Source organism: Herpailurus yagouaroundi, unplaced genomic scaffold (assembly GCF_014898765.1).
Source record: "Herpailurus yagouaroundi ecotype Mexico unplaced genomic scaffold, PumYag 28, whole genome shotgun sequence".
Classification (NCBI taxonomy): Eukaryota; Metazoa; Chordata; class Mammalia; order Carnivora; family Felidae; genus Herpailurus; species Herpailurus yagouaroundi.
The window spans coordinates 163,363,656-163,387,530 of record NW_024412376.1 but is presented as its reverse complement, the minus strand read 5'-3'; the positions used below and the strand labels follow the sequence as shown (position 1 = coordinate 163,387,530).

Genomic DNA, 23,875 nt, shown 5'->3' with positions numbered 1-23,875 from the left:
TTTCTTTCTTTCTGTCTTTCTTTCTTTCTGTCTTTCTCTTTCTTTCTCTTTCTTTCTTTTTCTTTCTCTTTCTTTCTTTTTCTTTTTTTCTCTTTCTTTCTTTCTTTCTTTCTGTCTTTCTTTCTCTTTCTTTCTTTCTTTCTTTCTTTCTTTCTTTCTGTCTTTCTTTCTGTCTTTGTCTTTCTTTCTTTCTTCCTTCCTTCCTTCCTTTCTTTCTTCTCTCCCTCCCTTCTCCTTCCTTCTTTCCTTTCTCTCTCTCCCTCTCTCTTTTCTTCTCTTTGCTTTTCTTTTTCCCTTCCCTTCCCTTTTCCTCCCTCCCTACTTCCCTTCCTCCCCATAGCTCACACACAATGTTCCATTCGTTTCAGGCGTACAACTAGCGGTTCACCAAGCGTATACATTGTGCTACGTTCACCACATTCCACTCCGTCCTTTGCTACTTCCTGTATTCCAAGGGCCAGAGAAAGGGGAGATCCACATTTCCTGACTCTCTTACACCTTGGGTTCTGGATGAGATTTGTGTTCTGCCAGCGAGCTGTGCTCAGGAGAGGTTTGGAAGGTGGAAAGAAAGCAGAGGTCAGCTGTTTGGGGCAAAGCCAAAGGATGGACGAGCTGGATAGACAGGAGTCTTCGCGGAGGCAGAACTTTTGTTAAGGTAGCCTCATCACTGGTGTGAGCAGCTAGGAACTGAGTGTCCAGCCCGAGGTCTTAGAGCCAGAATCCAAGCCCCAGGCGGGTTTGACCCCGAGGCTCACCACCCCCCTTCTTCACCAAGCCACTTTCTCGCGAGGGCACTGCCACCCAGACCGGTGTGTGCACAAGGGGTGTGCTGCTGGCCACTCTCCTGCCTTCCCTCCAGGTCAGGGGATGGTCAGGTCGCCGCTATCCCCACAGGTCACCCTCCTGGACTCACTCCAGGATGAAAGCCTCCCCTCCACACACATGTGCACCCTGAAGCCGGGGGCCGGGCCACATGGGCCTCCAGCCCGGTGTCCAACACTGTTCTGGAAATCAGGAGCAATTAAGGGGATCATCAGGCAGAGCAGGAATTTGGACTCTGTGTCCCCAGAGACCTAGAAACTCATGATTTCACAAGGAAGGATCTCACGTCCGTAGACCCTTGGCCCTTCTCCACCCCTTCCTCACTGTCCCCCAAAGGAGGAAGAGAGGTTATGTGAAGGGTCATTTGGGGATGAACAAATTAGCTTTACTCAGTTTAGCTCTGCCCGGGCAGATGCGGGCCCCTCTGCTGGTCTTATATGAACAGTCTCTTACCCCACGTGGGTGTGGATCTGGGAGGTGAATCTTCCCCTCGCTGGGGTCTTGGAGAAGGAAGCCCTTTTGACTCACACAAAGCCAAGCTTTTGTCAGCAAAGAGGTGATATCTTGGCCCCTATCTGCCACCTCCTTGCTTTATTTTTCATTTGTTAAAATCCCATACGGAGACGATGGGGCTGAGATGTTCCCCCGCCCTCCAAATTCGTATGTTGAAGTCCTAACTCCCGTTGGTTCAGGAGGTGACTCCATTTGGGTAGGGCCATGGCAGATGTAACTGGGTAAGACGAGGTCACACGGAAGCGGGTGGGGTGGGCCCCTGATCCAGTAAGCCTGGTGTTCTCGCACACAGACATGCACCTGGTGAGAATGCCACGCGGAGTTTGGAAATACGCTGCCCCAGCCCGGGGACCGGCAGAAGCTCACGGAGAGAACAGGAACGGACCGTCCCTGGTGCCTCAGAGGGGACACAGCCCCGTCCACACCTTGACCTTGGACTTCCAGACTCCAACAGTAGGAGACAATACATTTCTGCTGTTGGAGTTCTCCATCTGTGGGACTTTGTTGCAGCAGCCGTAGGAAACTGAGACAGGGGCTGTGTACTGGGGGCTTTCAGAGACTCCCGCGCTGAGGCTAAACGACTCTCCCCTGGCATCGTGCTGCACGAGGACCGACCCTTCCCTGTGGCCCTTCTGAAAAGAACCGCATTACCTACCACCTCCCAAGGACCCCCAGAGCAGATCTCAACCCCACTCCCGCACTCCGTCCTGAAACGCTCGGGACCCTGTCTACATAATGACACGCTGTGGCCCCTCCGACTTGGAAAGACCCCCGGCCCCCCACCCTTCCTTCTCCACTCTCCAGTCCCTGGATCCGAGGCTTCAGAAACAATGCGCGCCCACCTTGTTGCTGCCCTGGGGTCTCTGCCTCCAGGGGCGACGGAGGAAGCCTGGAAAGCGTTTTGACAAGGGAGGGGGAGAGTCTGTGCTCCTGTCTGCTACCGTTTCGGGGCGTGCCCCTCACAATCATCAATAAATATGTCAGCAATGGAGGGTGAATTCTTTGAGACGAGTTCAGTTAAGGACTGCTCTAAAATACATCAATTAACGGGACATCTAAGGTACAGTAAGGCCAACAGACCAGGAGACAACTGCCACTGAAAGGACAGTTTGTTCTCGGACGTACCCAAGAGAATGGGGTCCACTGTGCCATGGGGGCCGCGTGGAGGGGATCAGGGTCGGCCATGAGGCTGAGGGAGAAGGGCAAAAACGTGGGCAGGGGGCTTTCTGGTGGTTTCTGTGGGAAGGAGTAAGTGAGGCAGGGCAGGCAGGGTTAGGACTGGTCGGCCTGCATGATTTCAGCAGCTCTGGGGTGCAGGGACCGTCTCTGCTCGTCTGGGGCCTGGCCCTGGGGTGACTGGGGCAGGTGGATAGTGGCCCTGAATGTGAAGAAGTCGGGCATCAGAAGTCAGGAAGAAAAGGCACGGTTAATACAAGGAGAGGAAAGCAAACTCGGCTGCCGTGGCTGCTGTGTCACCTGATGCCCAAGATTGAGGGCAGGTGTCTCCTGCCCACGCGAGCTCCACCCTCCACCGCCAGTTGTGAAAGCGTGAACTGTGTGGGGTCTCATGGCCTCCTGCAGCGGAGCGTCCCCACTCGCCCCCAAGTGCCCTGTGAACCCCCCCCTCCCTCACACAGCAAGACCCAGGAAGCCCGCAGCCCAGTCCCTCCACTTTCGCACGGCCCGGCCCCTGCCCTGGCCCAGCACTGACCTCAGGACCACCAGATACCTTGAAAATCCCCGAGGGGTCCCCCTCAGGACCCCTGAGAATGAGCGTAAAAGGGAAGGAGGAGAGGGATGGATGGAGATCCAGAGCTCAGGAACAAGGAGACACAGGGAAGGCTGCATGCCTGCGTCTCTGCGCGCAGTGGCCACCGGAACCAGTGGCCAGATCACGTATGAACTGTGGAGTCGCACAGGCCTGGGTCTCATTTCCTCACAGATAAAATGGCTGAGTTCTTCCGGTTAAGTCGTGTTCACCTGCCTCTGTGATCCCACCCACCCTGCCCTGAGCAGAGAAGGGGCAGGGAGCGGCTGAGGGAGCACCTTTTAGGTCCTGCTGGCATGACAGGGGCGGACCCTCACTGTCTGTCTTCCACGGTCGCCGTGCCCGCCACGCCGCCCCGCTTCTGCCTTACCGCTGGGAAAGCCAGGGCCCACAGAGGTGGAGTGACTTGCCGAAGACACGCGGAGAGCCGGGGGGTCAGCTGAGCTCCACATCTGGGCATCCTGACTTGTATACGCTCACTGGAGCCGCGACCTGTATCCTCAGCTCTGCCCAGGCCCCCTGGTGTCCTGAGGTCATCACTGACCCTCCGGTCCGGAGCACAGCATTTCAACCCACCGCCCCAAAGCACCCAGGCCGGTTTCAGCTCTGGCAGGAGGTTCGAGGCCAGGTTCCACCACTCCTGCTCTCCACCTCCTGATACCAAGGAGCTTACACAATGAGGTAGGATTCCCTGAGCCTCACCGGTGACACAAACAGGCTTCCAGAGAGGCTTCTAGAAGGAGCCACAGCCTCCACCTCCTGGGGTCGGGGAGGGAGGCTGGGAGGAGCTGCGTAGAAGAGGCAGCAGTCTCACCCCTGCACGACACAGGAGCACCTCAGAAAACTCCCCAGCTGCTGACTCCACCCTGTCTTCCCCAAAGCCCTTGGGGGCTGAGGCTCCAAAGCCACGTCAGCAAAGTCAGTGTTCAAGGCTACAGGTGACTGTCAGATCGGCCGAACTGTGCATTGTTGGGCCACGCCCTGGAGTTACGGGGGCCGACTCTGATGGGCGTCACATCCCTGGGAGTGAGCCAAAGCAGAGGCCCAGGCCTGCCGAAGCAAGACAGGGAATGGCCTTTAATTCTTACCAAGTCCCCGCAGAGATTCCCAGGAGACCAAAGGTGGACATAGGAGCCCTCCTTCTCCAAATGGGGTCCACTGACCAGTAGCGTTGGCTTCACCCGGGAGCTCTTAAAATGCAGAATCCGGGCCCCACCTGAGACTTACTGAATCAGGGTCTATACGCACATGAAAGCTCGAGAAGCCGGGATGAGGGAAAGCGTGGCGGATTACGGATTATGGATTTCTGGCTTGTGAGGCACATATGATGCCCTTTGATCTCCGTGAGAATCTGGAAGGCGGACACCATTTTATGTTTTACAGAAGACGAGCTTGAGGCTCGGAGAGGTAAGCACATTTCCTGAAGCCGCAGGTCCACAGGTGGGGGAGCTCTCCAGCCCTGCATCTCATTCCCACCTCTGCCCCGTCCTCCTCACATCAGGACAAGAACAGCTATGCGGTCGGCCATGAAACCTTCAAATACGTTGGGCTCGGCTCACTGCTCAGGACGCGGACCGGAAATTACACAGATGTTCACCCACCAGAATTAAACCAAAAAAGGCTTTCTAGCCAACCCTCAAATCCAACGCCCCAGGACCCCGGTTTCCCAGAGCCTCAAACTCCCCGCTGCAAGTGTCCCTATAAAACACACGTAACAGGCTTACCGTGTTCATCCAGCAATATGTTGTCTGGCTTGATGTCTCTGTAAGAGAAAACAAAAAGGCTGAAAATGTGATTCCTGGAGTCTACTGATGAGCACATAACAAACATGACACTTGGGGACAAACGCCTGACAACACCCAGCATGCCTGTCTCTCCCTTGGCACGACATCTCAGGGAGCAGGGGAGTAATTACTCTGATAGAGCACCTGTGCTCTTGCTTCCTTCTCGTTTCCTGGAACTGCAAGTCGACTGTGGGAATACCTTTTTCCTGAATGTTGTTGACAATTTCTGGTTTTGAGACTCCTAGGAGTATCTGCTCATTGAGCACCTGCATAGACGCTCCCCCCTCCTGATGGACTGTAGCCCTCCCGCCTTGTTATGTAACCCCCCTGGAGGTGACGGTCTCTGCTCTACAGACACGGGAAGGAGGTTCAGGAAGACTGTCAACTTGTTTAGGTCAGAGATCAGCCACACCCCGCCCTCAGCCAGTTTTTGTGCAGCCTGCGAGGCTAAGAAGGGCTTTTACATCTCTCAGGATTCATAAAAACAAAACACGCACAAAAAGCAAAACCAAAAGGATGTACTACAGAGACTGATGTGGCCCCGAAAGCCTAAAATAGTTATTATCTGATCCTTTGGGGAGAAAGTTTGCTGGTCTTTTTTAGGGTGGGGGCGGGTGAGTTTCTGGAAAGTTCTGCCGAACATCGCCATTAGAGCGAAGGGCTTCCGACTCCAAGTCATGCTTATTCAAGGTGGGAGCTTGCCTTCTTCACCTCTGCACCACATGCCTAGCATGATGCCTGTCGTCAGTAGACTCTGTCAGAGAAAAATCAGAGCTGGACAGTAGTCAGAGTGCAAGAACAGACTATACTCAGGACAACTGCAGCAGGGGAGACCTGGCCTCATCTGAATGCATCATGGACAAAGTGGGAATTTACAGCCAAGGAGCAGGTGGGGGTCATGGATGCAAAGTTACTAACTGGAAACATCAAGGGAGGGGGATTCTGGGTAAAGCCACCCGCTAGAGGACTCTTGCCAAAGGCAGGCTGGGGCACTGGACATCACCTGGAGGATGAGGCACCTGACCAGATGTGGAGGATGGATGCTTCTGGCAAAACCAACATCACGGTCCTCCCTAAGACTGGACAATGCAAAGGTGAACAACAAAGCCCGAAAGCGGAGGACGAGTTGCAGAAGAACTCAGAAGAGCCTGCATGAAGTTTGGTTGAGGAGAAGGAGTCTTTGTCAACACACAGGAAACACGGATGGGGGAGGAATGGAAGAATAAATGTAACAACAACAACAACAAAAGCCTTTGAGAAACTCAATTGACATCTTCAGCCCCGATGTACTTATCATGAACATGCATATACTCCCCGAAGCTCGGTATTAAAACCACAGCCTTTAGAAATGCAAACCCCACTCATTCATTTATAATAAATGTCCAATCCTCTGAGACTAATAACAACTTGCTTCAAAATAGAAAACATTTGCTCCTGAGTTTATCAACTAGTAACTGTACCTGAAAACAGACGCTGGTTATTTGTAATCATGCAGTGCAGTGTCTATGGCGTTGGGGATGAAAGAAACACTCAACCTATATATTTAAACTTTTAGTTCCACTGTGACTTTTTGAGCTTTGAATATTGATGAGCATTCTGAAAATGGAATTTACCGCCCTGCCCCCACCACTGCCGAGTTCACAAAACATCCACAGTGGACAGAGAGGATTCATGGAATCCCCATGGGAAGGATAAGCTTGAAAACTTATGAAATTAAAACAAAGGGCAGAAGACCCAGGGTCAAGGGTTTGTGCTTCAAACCAACAAACACTTGGTCCCCATGGAGGGTACCTCCCAGTAGGGCTCTCAAGAAAAGGGGAACTATTTGCGAATGTTGAACCAGCCCTGCAGCCCAGGAATAAATCCCACTTGATCATGGTGAATAATTCTTTTTACATGCTGTTGAATTCGATTTGCTAGTATCTTATTGAGAATTTTTGCATCCATATTCATCAGGGATATTGGCCTATAGTTCTCTTTTTTTGCTGGGTCTCTGTCTGGTTTAGGAATCCAAGTAATGCTGGCTTCATAGAATGAGTCTGGAAGTTTTCCTTCCCTTTCTACTTTTTGGAACAGCTTGAGAAGGATAGGTATTACCTCTGCTTTAAATGTCTGGTAGAGTAGAATTCCCCAGGGAAGCCATCTGGTCCTGGACTCTTATTTGTTGGAAGATTTTTGATGACTGATTCAATTTCTTTGCTGGTTATGGGTCTGTTCAAGTTTTCTATTTCTTCCTGTTTGAGTTTTGAAAGTTTATGGGTGCCTAGGAATTTGTCCATTTCTTCTAGGTTGTCCAGTTTGTTGGCATATAATTTTTCATAGTATTCCCTGATAATTGCTTGTATTTCTGAGGGATTGGTTGTAATAATTCCATTTTCATTCATGATTTTATCTATTTGGGTGATCTCCCTTTTCTTTTTGAGAAGCCTGGCTAGAGGTTTATCAGTTTTGTTTATTTTTGCAAAAAGCCAACTCTTGGTTTCATTGATCTGCTCTACAGTTTTTTTTAGATTCTATATTGTTTGTATCTTCTCTGATCTTTATTATTTCTCTTCATCTGTTGGGTTTGGGGTTTCTTTGCTGTTCTGCTTCTAGTTCCTTTAGGTGTGCTGTTAGATTTTGTATTTGGGATTTTTCTTGTTTCTTGAGATAGGCCTGGATTGCAATGTATTTTCCTCTCAGGACGGCCTTCGCTGCATCCCAAAGCATTTGGATTGTTGTATTTTCATTTTCCTTTGTTTCCATATATTTTTTAATTTCTTCTCTAATTGTCTGGTTGACCCATTCATTCTTTAGTAGGGTGTTCTTTAACCTCCATGCTTTTGGAGTTTTTCCAGACTTTTTCCTGTGGTTGATTTCAAGTTTCATAGCATTGTGGTCGGAAAGTGTTCATGCTATGATCTCAATTCTTTTATACTTATGAAGGGCTGGTTTGTGACCCAGTATGTGATCTATCTTGGAGAATGTTCCACGTGCACTTGAGAAGAAAGTATATTCTGTTGCTTTGGGATGCAGAGTTCTAAATATATCTGTCAAGTCCATCTGATCCAATGTATCATTCAGGGCCCTTGTTTCTTTATTTATCCTATGTCTAGATGATCTAGCCATCTAGATCCCATGTAAGTGGGGTATTAAAGTCCCCTGCAATTACCACATTCTTATCAATAAGGTTGCTTATGTTTGTGATTGTTTTATGTATTTGGGGGCTCCCATATCCGGCACATAGACATTTATAATTGTTAGCTCTTCCTGACGGATAGATCCTGTAATTAATATATAATGCCCTTCTTCATCTCTTGTTACAGTCTTTAAATCTAGTTTTTCTAAGTATGGCTACTCCATCTTTCTTTTGACTTCCAATAGCATGATAGATAGTTTTCCATCCCCTCACTTTCAATCTGAAGGTGTCCTCAGATCTAAAATGAGTCTCTTGTAGACAGCAAATAGGTGGGTCTTTTTTAAAAAATCCATTTTGATACCCTATGTCTTTTGATTGGAGCATTTAGTGCATTTATATTCAGTGTTATTATAGAAAGATACGGGTTTAGAGTCATTGTGATGTCTGTAGGTTTCCTGCTTGTAGTGATGTCTCTGGTCCTTCGTGGTCCTTGCAACATTTCACTCACAGAATCCCCCTTAGGATCTCTTGTAAGGCTGGTTTAGTGGTGATGAATTCCTTCAGTTTTTGTTTGTTTGGGAAGACCTTTCTCTCTCCTTCTATTCTGAATGACAGACTTGCTGGATAAAGGATTCTCGGCTGCATATTTTTTCTGTTCATCACATCGAAGATTTTCTGCCATTCTTTTCTGGCCTGCCAAGTTTCAGTAGACAGGTCTGCCACTAGTCTTATCGGTCTCCCTTTATAAGTTAGAGCGTGTTTATCCCTAGCTGCTTTCAGAATTTTCTCCTTATCCTTGTATTTTGCCAGTTTCACTATGATATGTTGTGTAGAAGATCAATTCAAGTTACCTCTGAAGGGTGTTCTCTGTGCCTCTTGGATTTCAATGCCTTTTTCCTTCCCCAGATCAGGGAAGTTCTCAGCTATGAATAGCCAAAGTAATACTGAAGAAGAAGACCAAAGCGGGAGGCATCACAATCCCAGACTTCAGCCTCTACTATAAAGCTGTAATCATCAAGACAGCATGGTATTGGCACAAAAACAGACACAGAGACCAATGCAATAGAATAGAAACCCCAGAACTAGACCCACAAACGCATGGCCAACTAATCTTTGACAAAGCAGGAAAGAACATCCAATGGAAAAAAGACAGTCTCTTTAACACTGGTGTTGGGAGAACTGGACAGCAACATGCAGAAGGTTGAAACTAGACCACTTTCTCACACCATTCACAAAAATAAACTCAAAATGGATAAAGGACCTGAATGTAGACAGGAAACCATTCAAACCCTAGAGGAGAAAGCAGGAAAAAACCTCTCTGACCTCAGCCGCAGCAATTTCTTACTAGACACATCTCCAAAGGCAAGGGAATTAAAAGCAAAAGTGAACTATTGGGACCTCATGAAGATAAAAAGCTTCTGCACTGCAAAGGAAACAATCAACAAAACTAAAAGGCAACCGAAAGAATGGGAAAAGATATTTGCAAATGACATATCAGACAAAGGGCTAGCATCCAAAATCTATAAAGAGCTCACCAAACTCCACACCTGAAAAACAAATAATCCAGTGAAGAAATGGGCAGAAGACACAAATAGACACTTTTCAAAAGAAGACATCCAGATGGCCAACAGGCACATGAAAAGATGCTCAACGTCACTCCTCATCAGGGAAATACAAATCAAAACCACACCGAGATATCACCTCACGCCAGTCAGAGTGGCCAAAATGAACATATCAGGAGACCCTAGATGCTGGAGAGGATGTGGAGAAACAGGAACCCTTTTGCACTGCTGGTGGGAATGCAAACTGGTGCAACCACTCTGGAAAACAGTGTGGAGGTTCCTCAAAAAATTAAAAATAGATCTACCCTATGACCCAGCAATAGCACTGCTAGGAATTTACCCAAGGGATACAGGAGTACTGATGCACAGGGGCACTTGTACCCCAGCACTTTCAACAACAGCCAAATTATGGAAAGAGCTAAAATGTGCATCAACTGATGAATGGATAAAGAAATTGTGGTTTGTATATACAATGGAATACTACATGACAATGAGAAAGAATGAAATATGGACTTTTGTAGCAACGTGGATGAACTGGAGAGTGTTATGCTAAGTGAAATAAATCATACAGAGAAAGACAGATACCGTATGTTTTCACTCTTATGTGGATCCTGAGAAACTTAAAAGAAGACCGTGGGGGAGGGGAAGGAAAAAAAAAGAGTTAGAGAGGGAGAGAGCCAAACCATAAGAGACTCTTAAAAACTGAGTATAAACTGAGGGTTGATGGCGGGGTGGGAGGGAGGGGAAATGCGTAATGGGCATTGAGGAGGGCACCTGTTGGTGAGCACTGAGTGTTGTAGGGAAACCAATCTGACAGTAAATTTCATGTTAAAAAAAAAAGAAAAGGGGAACTAAGTACTTGTCAAGAATGGAGAGGGGCGCCTGGGTGGCTCAGTCAGTTAAGTGTCCAACTTCGGCTTGTGTCATGATCTCGCAGTTCATGGGTTTGCACCCCGCATCGGGCTCTGGGCTGACAGCTCGGAGCCTGGAGCTGCTTCGGATTCTGTGTCTCCCTCTCTGTCTACCCCTCCCCCGCTCAGACTCTCTCCCCAAAATAAATAAACATTTAAAAAAAAAGAATGGGGGCGCCTGGGTGGCGCAGTCGGTTAAGCGTCCGACTTCAGCCAGGTCACGATCTCGCGGTCCGGGAGTTCGAGCCCTGCGTCGGGCTCTGGGCTGATGGCTCGGAGCCTGGAGCCTGTTTCCGATTCTGTGTCTCCCTCTCTCTCTGCCCCTCCCCCGTTCATGCTCTGTCTCTCTCTGTTCCAAAAATAAATAAAAAACGTTGAAAAAAACTAAAAAAAAAAAAAAAAGAACGGAGACAGAACAGTGAATGTTAAAGTGATCCTGTAAGGCCTGGCGTGACCTTGTTTTGGGGATGGGGGAGGAGGTGGCCGTGGCCCTCGGAGCATAAGCCCCAAAATGCTTGCAGGGACCATTTCCTCCTCTGATGCTAAAGGTGCTCTCTCGGGGCTTTGCACCTACCCCCTTCTCTTCATCACTCTCTCTCTCCTCCTCCTCTTCCTTTTCTTCCCACCAACATTTTGCAAACGCCCGAGAGCTGGGGTTGCAGGGACTCAGCACACAGCCCCTCCCACACGAAGCTCAGAATCCACGGGGCTGAGACACGCGTGGGCCGGGTGCCACGTGCCTCAGCGGCATAGATGCTGTAGTGCAGGAGTGAGTGAGGCCACGAAGCCGGGAAGACTGAAGGTGGCTGCTGGAGAAGCAACAGCCAGGTACATTCAGACAGTAGGGATCAGGGTGTCAGAGCCAACGCGAGATGGGGGCAGACCTAAGGAGACGTCACCTCGTGGAGTGGGGTGAATAGTGTCCCCCCAATATTCGTATCTACCCAGAACTTGAGAATGTGGCTTTATTTGGAAACGCCACCTTTGCAGGTGGAATTAGTTAAGGATCCCAACATAAAACCATCTTGGGTTTAGGGTGGGTCCTCAGTCCAACGGCTTCTGTCTTTGCAAGAGAGAGAGAAGGGAGATTTGGACACACAGACATGAAGGACAGAAGAAGAGCTTGTGAAGACACGGCCAGCATTTGGAGGGATGTGGCCATGAGCCCAGCAGCACCAGGAGCCACCAGAAGCCGAAGAAGCAGGAACGACGTCTCCCCAGAGCTTCCGGAGAGGCTCGGTGTGGCTGGCACCTTAATTTCAGTCTTCTGGCCAGAAGTGTGAGATAATAAACTCATGTCGTTTTATGCCACAGGTCTCGTGGTAATTAGGAAGCTAACACAGCCGGCAGAAGGGGAGCTGACGGAGGGGACTGGCCGATCACCAGTGGCAGCCGGGGTCCCCCCTCCAGACCACAGGGTGACCTCAGACAGGCCCCTGCCCACAGAGTCTGCCGCCACCCCTGAAAAGCCCCGTTCACCGTCTCTCACGTCAAGAGGACCGAACAGGGCACAGAGGTGAGCAGCCTGGAAAACTAGAGAGAGAGCCTATCTGTCCGGCGAGTCCTTCTCAGGAGCAGACAGCCTGGGCTCCCAGCCCTGCCCCCTGGGGCCACCCACTAGGGTGACCCCTGCCTGTGCTCCCGCGCCCTTCATGCTGCGGGGTAAATCTGACACATGCACACGTTCCCTCTGTGCCGGCTCTTAGCCTGGAGGTGAATCAACGGTTCTCCAGCATTTATGGGGTGTCCCCTCTGTGGTCACGGGGGACACAAGAGCCAACAAGACGGATCCAGCTGAATGGAGCTTGAGCTCCAGGAAGGGAGACGGGCCAGGAAGCTCGTGAATAAATGACCCGTCACAAGTTGGGACGAGTGCTTTGAACATCTAGAAACCAAAAGCGGTCCTGCTGTTGGTGGGAGGTCACAGAAGGACTTCCAGAAGACCTGATGTTAGGTTGACATCAAGAAAGCGTCAGTCATGGGCAACCTGGGAGCAAGCCCTCATTTTGCAGGTGAGGTGGCCGACTCTGTCCGAGAGAGAGCGGATCATTTGACCTATGACGCGGGTCCAGCCAAGGGAATGTGACGAAGGAGACAGGTGTCACCCCCAAGGTTCCATTCTCTCCGACTCCGTTTCCATCAGGCTGGAGTGAGGGATCCTCCCTCGCTGGCTCTGAGGATGGGCACTGTCATATGTGCGCGGGACTTAGGGCGGGAGTCGCGGGTACCTCCAGCAGCTGAGAGCCAGTGAGATAAACGGGAGCTCAGCCTGCAGCCGCAGGGACGCGTTCTGGTCTGTCCACGACCGTGGGAGCTTGGCGGAGGTCCAGGAACGAGCACAGCCCGTGGGTACCTAGTCTGCAGCTTTGTGGGACCCTGAGCAGACGGGCCAGCTCGGCCGTGCCGGGGGCCTGACCCACGGAAGCTGAGGGAATAAACGTGAACCACGTGAGCTGCTAAATTAGTAGCAATGGAAAACCGACACACTATGATCTGGGGCAACATGAGCCTCGCTCCCTCACCGGGAAAATGCAAATCGCCCCCTCTCTGACTGTTGCTGGAAAAATCCAACGCGGTCCTACTGACGGCAGGCCTCCCTGTGCCGAAGGAGTGCAGAAATAAGCGGCAGGTCACTATCCCTGCTGTTTAAATGGAGCTGGGGAGCACTCGGGCCCGTCGCCCGGCTTCTGGGAAAGTGAATGCGATGTCTTTCAGAGGAGCATCACCAGGCAGACTCTGGCAAAGCCACGCAGAGGACCCAGAGAGCCCGAGTCACTTGGGATTTAATAAGAGCATTTTACGGGCAGAGCATCTTATCAGAGCCGTAGGGCCGCGGGACTCAGGGCCGTTCCCTCCCGCTCTATTTTTCCTCATTGATGATATCTCCGTGCCAGCACATCATCCCCTTCCAAATGGGCTCGGGCGTTCGGAACGCGCGTCAGGAGCTCTGCGTGGATGGGAAGGCCGTGACGATGTTTTCTGAGGACAGGCCCATAATTTCAGAGCCGGGCAAAATGGCACTTTGATGGAAAGGACGCAGGGGGGCTATAAAACCTGGTTCTTGCTCCTGAATTATTCTTCAGCCCCCAAATAAAACAAAGCATAAAATGTCAGCTGGGCTATTTTATTTTATTTTATTTATTTTTTTAATACGAAATTTACTGTCTATTAAAAAAAAACAAAACAAAAAACAGCACAGAAGTGGCTCTGATCCTGACTGCAAAGGAGGGCGGAAAGGACATTTCTGCATGTGTCCCTCTGCAGGGACTTCAGAAGGCCCTCCGTCAGCAATCCTCCGCGGCAACGAAGAAAAACCGGATGGAAGAAGGGCCACGTTTGGGAATGAGAGCTGCGGCTATTTCACCGTCAGAGGTGGACGCGGGAGGTGTGCACGGAGGTGGGAAGAAGCGAGTCCTGAGTGCCCCTCTCGCCGGCCCCATGGCCCTGGCGCTCCACCCGCCACCGCGGGCCCGCTTTTCCTCACTCCAAGTCGGATGACACACAATCTGCGTAGTTACGGCAAGGATTTGTTTGCTTCAGTCACTTTCATTCTTGGTGTCGTTAAAGCACCTCGATGTACATCCTCTTGCAGGAACTGCCCTTTATTGTAACACCCAAATTCAACAAGCCCGTCGTCTGATCCAGAAACTCCTGTGACTCCCCGCTGTTCACCAAGGAGGACATCTGGGCAGCTCTGGGCACAGGGAGGACAGACCTGGCCTGACCCGGGAGGTGGGGGGGTCGGCAGAGGCTGTGGTCAGGGGAGACGAGCTTACAGAGGCAGGCGGGGGCCACCTGTGAGGGGCATTATTTGAGGAGGAAGCCAACTTTAGGTGGTTAGGATGCAAAGCGAACTCTTGGGCTTTCCTTCTGGTCTGGCCGGACACTCGTGACCCACTTGATTTCGGTGGGGATTCAGGGGAGTGGTCAGCACAGGGCCATCCCCATGGGTGCCACACTCTTTGTTAGCAGAGTGAGGCCCAGACGCTTCGAAGGTCAGGCTGGGCTAACACAACGGGCCCTGGGGGCAGATAAGGAGCCATCTTTGGGGCTCGGGGTGGGTAGGTGGGGGTCACCCTGACTGCTGACCTCCGTCTTAGCCGGCTTGAGCGGAGCCTGCACCCACCCCCCCAGCTAGCGGCGTGCCGGGGGCAATTCCACGCACATTTCGTGGCTTTAACACGGACCGCGCTTACTCTGCATCAGTACAATGGCAGCGTTTCGTATGTCACCTCACTTAGTTCTGACACATCTCTAGCGGATGTCACTGAAGGTCAGAGTTCACATGTTAGCAGATAAGACCCCAGTTGCATGTGGCCTGGTCTGTAGATCAATGTTCTCTGCCTGAGAGAGAAAAAAAACAAATCTCAAGAAAAAAAAAAAAAAAAACAAAACGCGCAGGAGTTTCCAGAATCGATACTAGGCAGTAGTAAGTAATAACCGGAGAAGCACGCGCGTAACAAACATCTGATTTGATAAATACGATTACGTTACTGGTATTGCAGGATACGTTTCCTTATAACAAGGCCCGCACACGAGGACGCACTTCTTTTCTACTATGACCCGAATGGCTTTACAAGGCATAAATCTGACTCTGTCCCTTCTGACATAAATCCCCTTCATGGCCCTCTGGTACCTCCAGTGCCACTGGCCAGTTCTAACATAATCTCAAAAATAAAAGGTGAACACTGAGATGTGGTTGTCAACGTGGGCATCCATCCGCCGAGGGCATTAAAGAAAACCACCAAGGACCTCAGTGTAGTTGAACAGCAGGAGGAGGAGAAGAGGAGACACTGTAACCTAGAAAAGTCAGTCGTAAGGACACAACTTACAGCGTGATTGTCACAGACCCAGGCCCATGCGTGGACACGCGTCCAGCATGCCCTACCAGAGGCCAGAGGCCAGGGCCCAGCAGAGCAGACCCCCGTGGTGCCCTGTGTCCTCCAGCTGTCCCCGGTCTTGTCTCTCAGTGGCACAGCCTCCCCCATACCCAGCAACCCGCAGGTTTTAGGACACGGTTCGACTGCAATCCCCTCCCGCACTACTGCCGTGGATCAAAGAGTGTCCCCCAAGTTCGTGTCTACCTGGAAATGGTGTCTTTGCAGAGGTCATGAAGAGGAAGGGGCACTGCTTGAGGAGAGCCCCACACCCAACAACTGCTGTCCGTATACAGAGAGGGAAAGACTCACATCCAAACAGAGAAGGCCGTGTGAAGACAGAAGTGAAGACTGCAGGGGAGATCTGCAGGCCAAGGTCGCCCGGGACGGCCAGGCACCGGGACAGAGGGAGGGGCTGGGCTCTCCCTCTCAGCCCCAAGAAGGAACAAACATGTTGACATCTTGATTTTGGACTTAAAAATTTTTTTTTTTAATGTTTGAGAGAGAGAGAGAGAGAGAGAGAGAGAGCGCGAGCGCACAAGCAGGGGAGGGGCAGAGAGAGAGGGAGGGGAGACACAGAATCCGAAGCAGGCTCCAGGCTCCGAGCTGTCAGCACAGACCCCGACGTGGAGCCCGAACTCATGAACCATGAGATCATGACCTGAGCCGAAGTCGGATGCTTAACTAGCTGACCCACCCAGGCGCCCCGATTTTGGACTCTGAACCGTACGAGAATCAATTCATGTCTCAGGCCACCCAGTTTATGGGACGTAGTGTCTCGTTGGCCCACGGCCCCTCCCTGCTGCCCCGTGCTCCAGACTGATGTCAGTCTGGCTGCCTCTTCCGGGCACGTAGCACGTGCGGCCCCATCTGCCCTCATAAACCCGATGCGCTTTCTGGGGCAGCCGTAACAAGTTACTGCAAACCTAGTGACCTAAAACAAAATGGATTTCTTTCTCGTACAGTTCTGGGAGCCAGAAGTCCAAAATGAGCCTTCAAAGGCTGAAATCAAGTGTCGACAGGGCTGTGTTCCTTCCGGAAGCTCTAGGGGAGAAGCTGTTTCCCCGCCCTTCGGCTTCTAGAGACACCCACGTTCCTTAACTGGCTCCCCCTCCTCGCCTCCCCTCAGCCTCTTGCTCCGCAGGTACACCCCCTTCTCCTAACTCCGAACCTCCTGCCTCCTCCTCATAAGGACACCTGCGGTCATATTGGACCCACCTAGACCATCCAGGATAATTTTCCCAGCTCATGATCCTTACCTTAGTCCCACATGCAAAGTCCCTTTTGCTGTATATAAAGGTGTCACACTCACAGGTTTGGGGGGATTAAGACATGGCATTGTGGGGGCGGGGGCATGATTCAGTCTGTATTGTGTCCCCCTGCAGAGTCAGGTGTTGAAGCACTGACCCTTAGGACCTCAGAGCGTGACTGTATTTGGAGACAGGGTCTGTAAATAAGCAATTAAGTTAAAATGAGGTCACGAGGCCAGGCCTGAATCCAATTGAACTGGTGTCTTTATAAGAGGAGATTAAGACATGCACAGAGGGACGATCCTATGAAGACACGGGGAAAAGGCAACCACGTACACGCCAGAGATAGAGGCCTCAGGACAACCAACCTTGATCTCAGATTTCCGGCCTCCAGGACCGTGAGAAAGTAAATTTCTGTTTTTTAAAGCCACGCTGTCTGGGGCTATTTTGCTATGGCAGCCCCCACGAACTCATACACATGGGCAATATTGTGATCCCTCTGGTCCCGGATAGTCAAACAGGCTGAGCGCAGTGAGACGTTTCCCTGAGCCACAGTCAGTCCGTGGTAGAGCCAGGATAGACCAGTTAGAGACCCACGTCTTGGTTTAACAGAAGCATTTTTTTTTAATTTTAATTTTAATTTTAAAAAAAAAATTTTTTTTTTAACATTTATTTATTTTTGAGACAGAGAGAGACAGAGCATGAACGGGGGAGGGTCAGAGAGAGGGAGACACGGAATCTGAAACAGGCTCCAGGCTCTGAGCGGTCAGCACAGAGCCCAACGCGGGGCTCGAACTCACGGAGTGTGAGATCGTGACCTGAGCCGAAGTCGGCCGCTTAACCGACTGAGCCACCCAAGCGCCCCAACAGAAGCATTTTTTAAACGTGCACACAGCCTCGTAAGGGAGCTCTGTCTTGCATCTAGCTAAAACTTCATGCTGCGACCCCAGCCATTTCCTTTCTCTTCATTATCTGGGGGAGAAAGAGCATCCGGTCAAACCGTGCGTGGGGGTTGTTCGTTTCCCTTTAATCCTGCAAAGAACAAACACCAGCATGGTTGACATTGATTAATCCAGTTCAAGAGCTGTGTCTCTCCATGGGGCCTCGATGTAAACTTGGTTACTACGGCAATTGCATCCAGCTAATTATCCCCAAGTATATCTCGTGGAGGTTTTTGAAGCTTTCAGCGTTCACAAACATGGTCAAGGATGCACCGGGTTCAATTAATTCCTTCATGGACGGGTGAGCCTGACAACATACCCAACATGCCACCCTAGACGCAATGAGGGGGTCACGTTCCCGGTCAGGTCAGGAAGGGTCCATGAAGACCTTGGAGACCCACCCAACCCAGCGTTATCACTTTCCAGTTGCTCCTAGAATTCAAATTGTAACAGTCTGTCCCGGAGTCAGCACGCTCCGCCAGACTGCCAACTCAAGGCAAGAGCCACTGCACGGCAAATGGAAAACAAGAAAAGCGCGAAAAGGGACAGGACGTTGCCCAGACACCCTGTGCCGATGGATAAAACTTTGGGCCCTTCACGCACGGACAATGGTTTAAATCCTTACTCTGTTACCACCTGGGTCTCAGTTTTCCTCATCTGTAAAATGGGGATAAAAAGAAATCATGTACACAAAAGACCTGGCTCAGTCCCTAGCATATAGTAGGTGCTCAATAAATGGTGATGATTACCCCCACCCCGAGGGAGTTCAGAGGAAACAGGATGCGGCAGAAAGGAAGACAGCAGAGCGGACCAACACGATTAGGAGCATCTCTCGGGTGTGCGCGGTTTTACAGTTCATGAAAGCCCTTCCCATGTGTAATTCACTTAATCCACCTCACAGCCCTAGAGAACTGGCATTATCTTCTCTTTCTGAACAAGGAACTGAAGTCTAGAGAGCACCAGCAATTCCCCCTTCGTACGGCTCAGGTCATGATCTCAGGGTTCGTGGGTTCGAGCCCTGCGTCAGACTCTGTGCTGACAGCTCAGAGCCTGGAGCCTGCTTCGCGTTCTGTGTCTCCCTCTCTCTGCCTCTGCCCCTGCTTGCGCTCTGCCTCTCTTTCTCTCTCTCAAAAATAAATAAATGTTAACAAGAATTTTAAAAAGTAGCAACTGGATTTGAACCCAGCTCCTCTGATGCCCACCTCCGGCTCTTTCTGGTCCACGTTCTGGGTGAGGCAGAGCCTCTTGACCCACCTGCCCACGTGTCTGCACACGCTTCCCATGCCTGGAGCACTGCTGAGTCTCCGTCTGGTCAGCCCTCTGCCTGCCGACTTCCATGGGTCTCCCCGTGAAGGGCACCACGAGTGGGATTTGAACTTTGTTTTCCCAACTGTCATAAAACTAATAGCGTGGATTTTATCTGAGTCACTGACAAAGGTATTTCAGGGCTAAAAGACACCTAAGAAATAATTATGTTTCTTATTATAATGAGAGGTTCAACTGCTTTCTCTAAATCACAAATAGGTGCATTTCAATGGGGCTCAGGTCAGGGTTGATCTGTCTCCAAGGCCAGTGCTCTCTGTACCGCTGAGAACTTGCTTTTCCTAAGCCCACCTCCCTGCAGACCACAGTTTACCACCACGCAGCGGGCCGGGCTCTGGGGTCACACCGGATGTGAGCTCTTGTGGGCATTCTAGCACATTTATCGACATCACCCTCTGACAGCAACGGTCCGGGTGCTGAGGGTACGGCAGTGAACAAAACAAGGTACCCAGAGTCAATAAACAATGGCTTACATTGTAGCCATAAGGAGGTAAACAGGCAGAGTCAGACCGTGCACCGTGGCACTGGGGGAAAATCAGGAGAGAGCAGGGGAGGGTCCTGTTTGAGAGAGACAGTTGGGTGGGGGTCTCTGGAGACTGTGGACAACAGGGGGGGATGGCATGGGGGGGATGCAGCGAGGCGGGGGGGGGGGACCAGAACCTTCTATCTTTACTCTCAGTGTGACGCAATGACCCGGGGATCCTCGAGAACAAGAAGGCTGTGATCTGACTGCACCTCACAGCTTGTCCCCACACAGCCCTGGGACAAGGGTCATTATTCCCAGTTTCTGGTTGAAGAACATGGAACCTAATAGTGTTTGGTAAGTTGCCCAGAGTATGGCGGGCCTCTGGAAAAGTCCCTCTTCCCTGATGTAATCACCCATTTGTAAGAGTGGAGAGGGAGCCCCAGAACCTGCCTGGCTCCCAGTCCCTCCACTGCCCCTTCTAGAACGCACAGCTCAGCTCTTCCTTGGAACATGTCCTTCACTGCCTGCTGTAACCCCAAGGGCTATCCACCGGGGACACTGCCCCCACCCCAGTCCTCTCTAGTGGACACTTTCCCATCACCCCTGGGGGCTCCAGGCTGGAGGAGGGCAGGTGTCCCCTGGCTCCCCATTGTCCTGTCCCTCCTTCTGCCTCAACTCCACTGCCACTGAAATTGGGGCCATCTGACAACTCTGTCTCCTCCCTTCCCTGCGTTAGGCCCCTGCGTGGGACTCAGTCCCTGGTTTCCTGCCTCCGTGCCACGCACCCCAGGTGTGAGTCTCCTGATGCAGCAGCCACGTGGCTGGGCGCCTAGAGTCTCCAGTCCCTGACCTCCCGACCCGCAAAGGTCTGGGTGCCCACTCTGCCTCCACCATTCACCCCACAGTCACACCCCCGACCTCTCGGGCACCACGCTCCGGACCACCCACGGCCACCTTCCAGCGCACCTGCCACTCTGGCTGGGTGCCCGGAATCTTTGGTCTTTCACCCACCGCATCCATAGTCTCATGATCTCGCTGCCCCCTCACTCTCCGCCCGCCAGGCCCCGTGTCCTCAGCTCTCACAGCCAGAAGTCCTCCGTCCTCATCCACACCAACTCCCCCAACCCTCGGTTCCCGATCCTGGTACAGCAGGTCAAACCCAGACCCTAGTTACCTTCTGCTTTCTGACGGCTGCCCTCCTGCACCTCCGGCTGAACACGGCTGCAGGAAAGCGCAACCACGACCCAGGGTCGGCTCTCAACTCCCTTCCCACTGCCCCCTGGCCCCTGATGGCACCCTCCCCACCTGCTCCCTCTCGCTCTTCGGGGCTACGTTATGTGCTTCTCTCTTCAAACCCCCAACACCTTCTGCCCCAAAGCCTGGGTTGGGGGGGGGGGGACGCCACTGGCTCTGAAGTTTCTCACACCCGCCCCCAACGTGAGCGCCTCCTCAACCCTGAGGCCCCGCCTCCCCGCGCACTTCCTCGTAGCAGCCACAGGGGGCGCTCTCGGCTCACCGCCCTCTCCGGACTCCCCCGCAGCAAGACCACTTAGGATCAGCCCGCTCCCCTCCCCTCCCTTCCCTGCACTCGGCCAGAAAGGCTGCCTGCCCAGCAAGGTCCCACCGAGCCTGGGCCTTGCGGTCCCCTGCCTGGAGGCCCGTCCCCCATACCCTGTGACTCCCCCCCTCTGCCGGCCCCTCCCGCTCACCCTCCTTGATTCCTCTCCATACCCATCACCACCTGACCTTCTTACCCACTTGCTCTCGGTGTGTCTTTCTTGTTTGCGATGTAAACCTCAGACAGCAGGGACGTCCCCCCCTCCCCCCACCCCCCACGCTGGTATGTCACCAGCACCTAAAACAGCGTCTGCCACAAAACGCACTCGGTTAACAGCTGTCTGGATGGTGGAGCGGACGCAAGCCCCGGCGCTCCCGACCACCTGCCTCCGCGGATTCCCCTTCCTCGTTTCTCACCACTGCCCCTCAGTCTGGCAACTTTGGGAACCAGGATCCTTAGGACCAACACAGCCTCCCATCTCCATCCAGGCGCAGCCTCAACCTCCGAGGGCGAGGCCTGGGAACCTGCATTTTGGGGACAAGCCCCAGTGGGGGGGGGGGGTCTGATGCCTCCTGGGGCTTGAAAGCCCTGCTCTGCTAAAGGAGCAACTCAGATATCTGAATTGGCTCGCATCAGGCGGGGGGGGGGGGGGGGCTGAGTTCCGGGGAGGGCTGTGGGGGAACTTTTAGTCTTAGGAGACCTGGTGTGTCCGCACAGGGTCACTAAAACACAGGGCCCCGGTGGTGGGCTCTGATTCCTTTGGGAACCAGTTGGGATGCTGGTGTTACAGCTGCTGAGCCCTGGGGCTCGCTGGGAGCAGGAATGTTCAGTTCGATTGATGGGCTGGGGGTTGGGGAGGCGATCCTTGGCTCGAGGCAGGGGTGCACGAGTGACAGTGGATGCAGGAGTGACTGATTTCCCGGAGCTCTAAAGCAATGCTGATCCGCTGGCAGAGGAATCGCATACAGCACTGACACCCACCCACAGGGGAGGGCAGGGCTCAGGGTGGAAACAAAGGTGGAGGGATTTCCCTTCCCTGCTTGCACTAGGAACGCGGGAGCCCTGGGTACAAAGCAGCACACACAAGGAGCATTACAGTGAATTAGTATTTCAAGAGTTACTATTTTTAGGGCCCAGTCTCTCTGTATCTTGTCCAAGGGGGCATACAGCCAAAAGGTGTAAGAGCCACAGGGGCCGAGTCTGCCACCCCTGGAAGGGACCCTAAATCTATCTGAAACAAGCTGGCCCTGGGGCTCATAACCTCTCTGTACCTCAGTTTCCTCTTCTGTAAGGTTGGGCAGTCATCACGCCCTCTCGGGATTGCTGTGAGGATTGAAAATGCCACAGGGTAAGAGCACCTGGGTGACTCGGTCGGTTAAGCGTCCAACTCTTGATTTTGGTGCAGGTCACGATATCAAGGTCGTGAGATCAAGCCCCATGTCTGTGCTGAGCATGGAGCCTGCTTAAGATTTTCTCTCTCTCTCTCTCTCTCTCTCTCTCTCTCTCTCAAAAAAAGAAAATGGATACAAAAGAATTAGCCTAATGTGGGCACCATGGTGAGAGCTTAACTAATATATCAAAAAATTTTAAGTAATTTAGAAATAAGAAAACCATCCGATTAGTTGAAGGCCTGAATGGAATGAAGTCTGACTTCCCCTGGCTAAAAAAAAAAATTCCACAACAGTTTTGGACTTGAACTGTAACTCTTCACTGAGTCTCCATCCTGTAGATTTTGGACTTGCGCCTCTACAACTGTGTGAGGCAATCCCTTAAAATGTATACATTATCTATCTATCTATCATCTGTTTATCCACCTATCTATCCATTAGCCCCTGATTCAAACCTAGGCACCTGTTACCAGAACCTGTGCCAGTAACCATATTAGCAAGGTCCCAAGGGCATCGGGGAGCCACAAGGTGGAGGCAGGCAGGGGCAGAGAAGCTCTCAGAAAAACAATTCAGAATTTGATTGCAAATAATCCAGGTAGGCGCCATTTCCTAAAATCTATACCTCTGGGCAAGGCAGGTGTGAGGCAAGAGTTCCGTATAGGATGGTGGGAAGGGTGCAGGAGACAAAGGCGGTCAGCGTCTAACCTGTACTGACCACCTTTTACATGCTGCACACACATCATCTCATTTAGTCTAAAATCCCTTGGGGGTGGGGCGATTTCTCTTGGGTTCATGCTACAGATGACAAGGCTGCTGCCCGTTGTGACCCCCAGGTGACCCAGCGTACCACGAGCAACTGATCCTTCACGAGCACCAGAGAGATGTGGGTTCAAAGCCTGGCTCTGCTGCTGATGAGAAGTGTGACTTAACCTTTCTAAGTCTTAGAGTCCTCACCCATCAGTTGGGGACATTTGTCCTTCCTTGAGGGATGGCTGTAAAGATTAAGATCGAAGACCTAAAGTGACAGCACAGTTCCTGGCAATGGAGTCTTGAGAAATCACTGATTCCTTGCACTCACCACACGTGTTCAGAGCTCACTATGTGCCAGGTGCTGCTCTCTACTCGGACTAGAATGGACAAAACCCAGGCAAGTTCTTACTCTCATGGAGGTTGCCTGCCAGTAGGGAGAGACAAGAAATAAAAACAGGTGATAAATATGGTCATTCACATTGTGTCACTGCAGTTCAAGATCTGTCCTGGGCAATGGGGCAGAGAGCTGGGGAAGGGGTGGTCTACCAGAGATGATGGTGATGGTGACAATGGTGGTGATGGTGTTAATGGTGTTGGTGATGATGGTGATGGTAGAGATGATGGTGATGATGATGGTGGTGGTGGTGGTGGTGATGGTGATGATGATGATGATGAGCTATGGACCAAGAGCTACCAGAGATAATGTTGGTGATGGTGATGGTGATGGTGATGATGGTGATGGTAGAGATGATGGTGATGATGATGGTGGTGGTGGTGGTGGTGGTGATGGTGATGATGATGATGATGAGCTATGGACCATGAGCTACCAGAGATAATGTTGGTG

The 23,875-nt window shown here is 51.7% G+C and overlaps 1 protein-coding gene across 6 annotated transcripts in view; it reads right to left on the bottom strand.

Moving 5' to 3' along the window:
• Positions 1 to 23,875, bottom strand: part of STK32B (serine/threonine kinase 32B) — a 393,226-nt gene that overhangs the window by 68,837 nt on the left and 300,514 nt on the right. For all 6 annotated transcript variants that reach the window (XM_040488131.1, XM_040488140.1, XM_040488149.1 and 3 more), the window contains one exon: positions 4,828 to 4,865. In XM_040488131.1, coding sequence (XP_040344065.1) covers positions 4,828 to 4,865 — 38 coding nt within the window. The remainder of the gene's footprint in view (positions 1 to 4,827; positions 4,866 to 23,875) is intronic.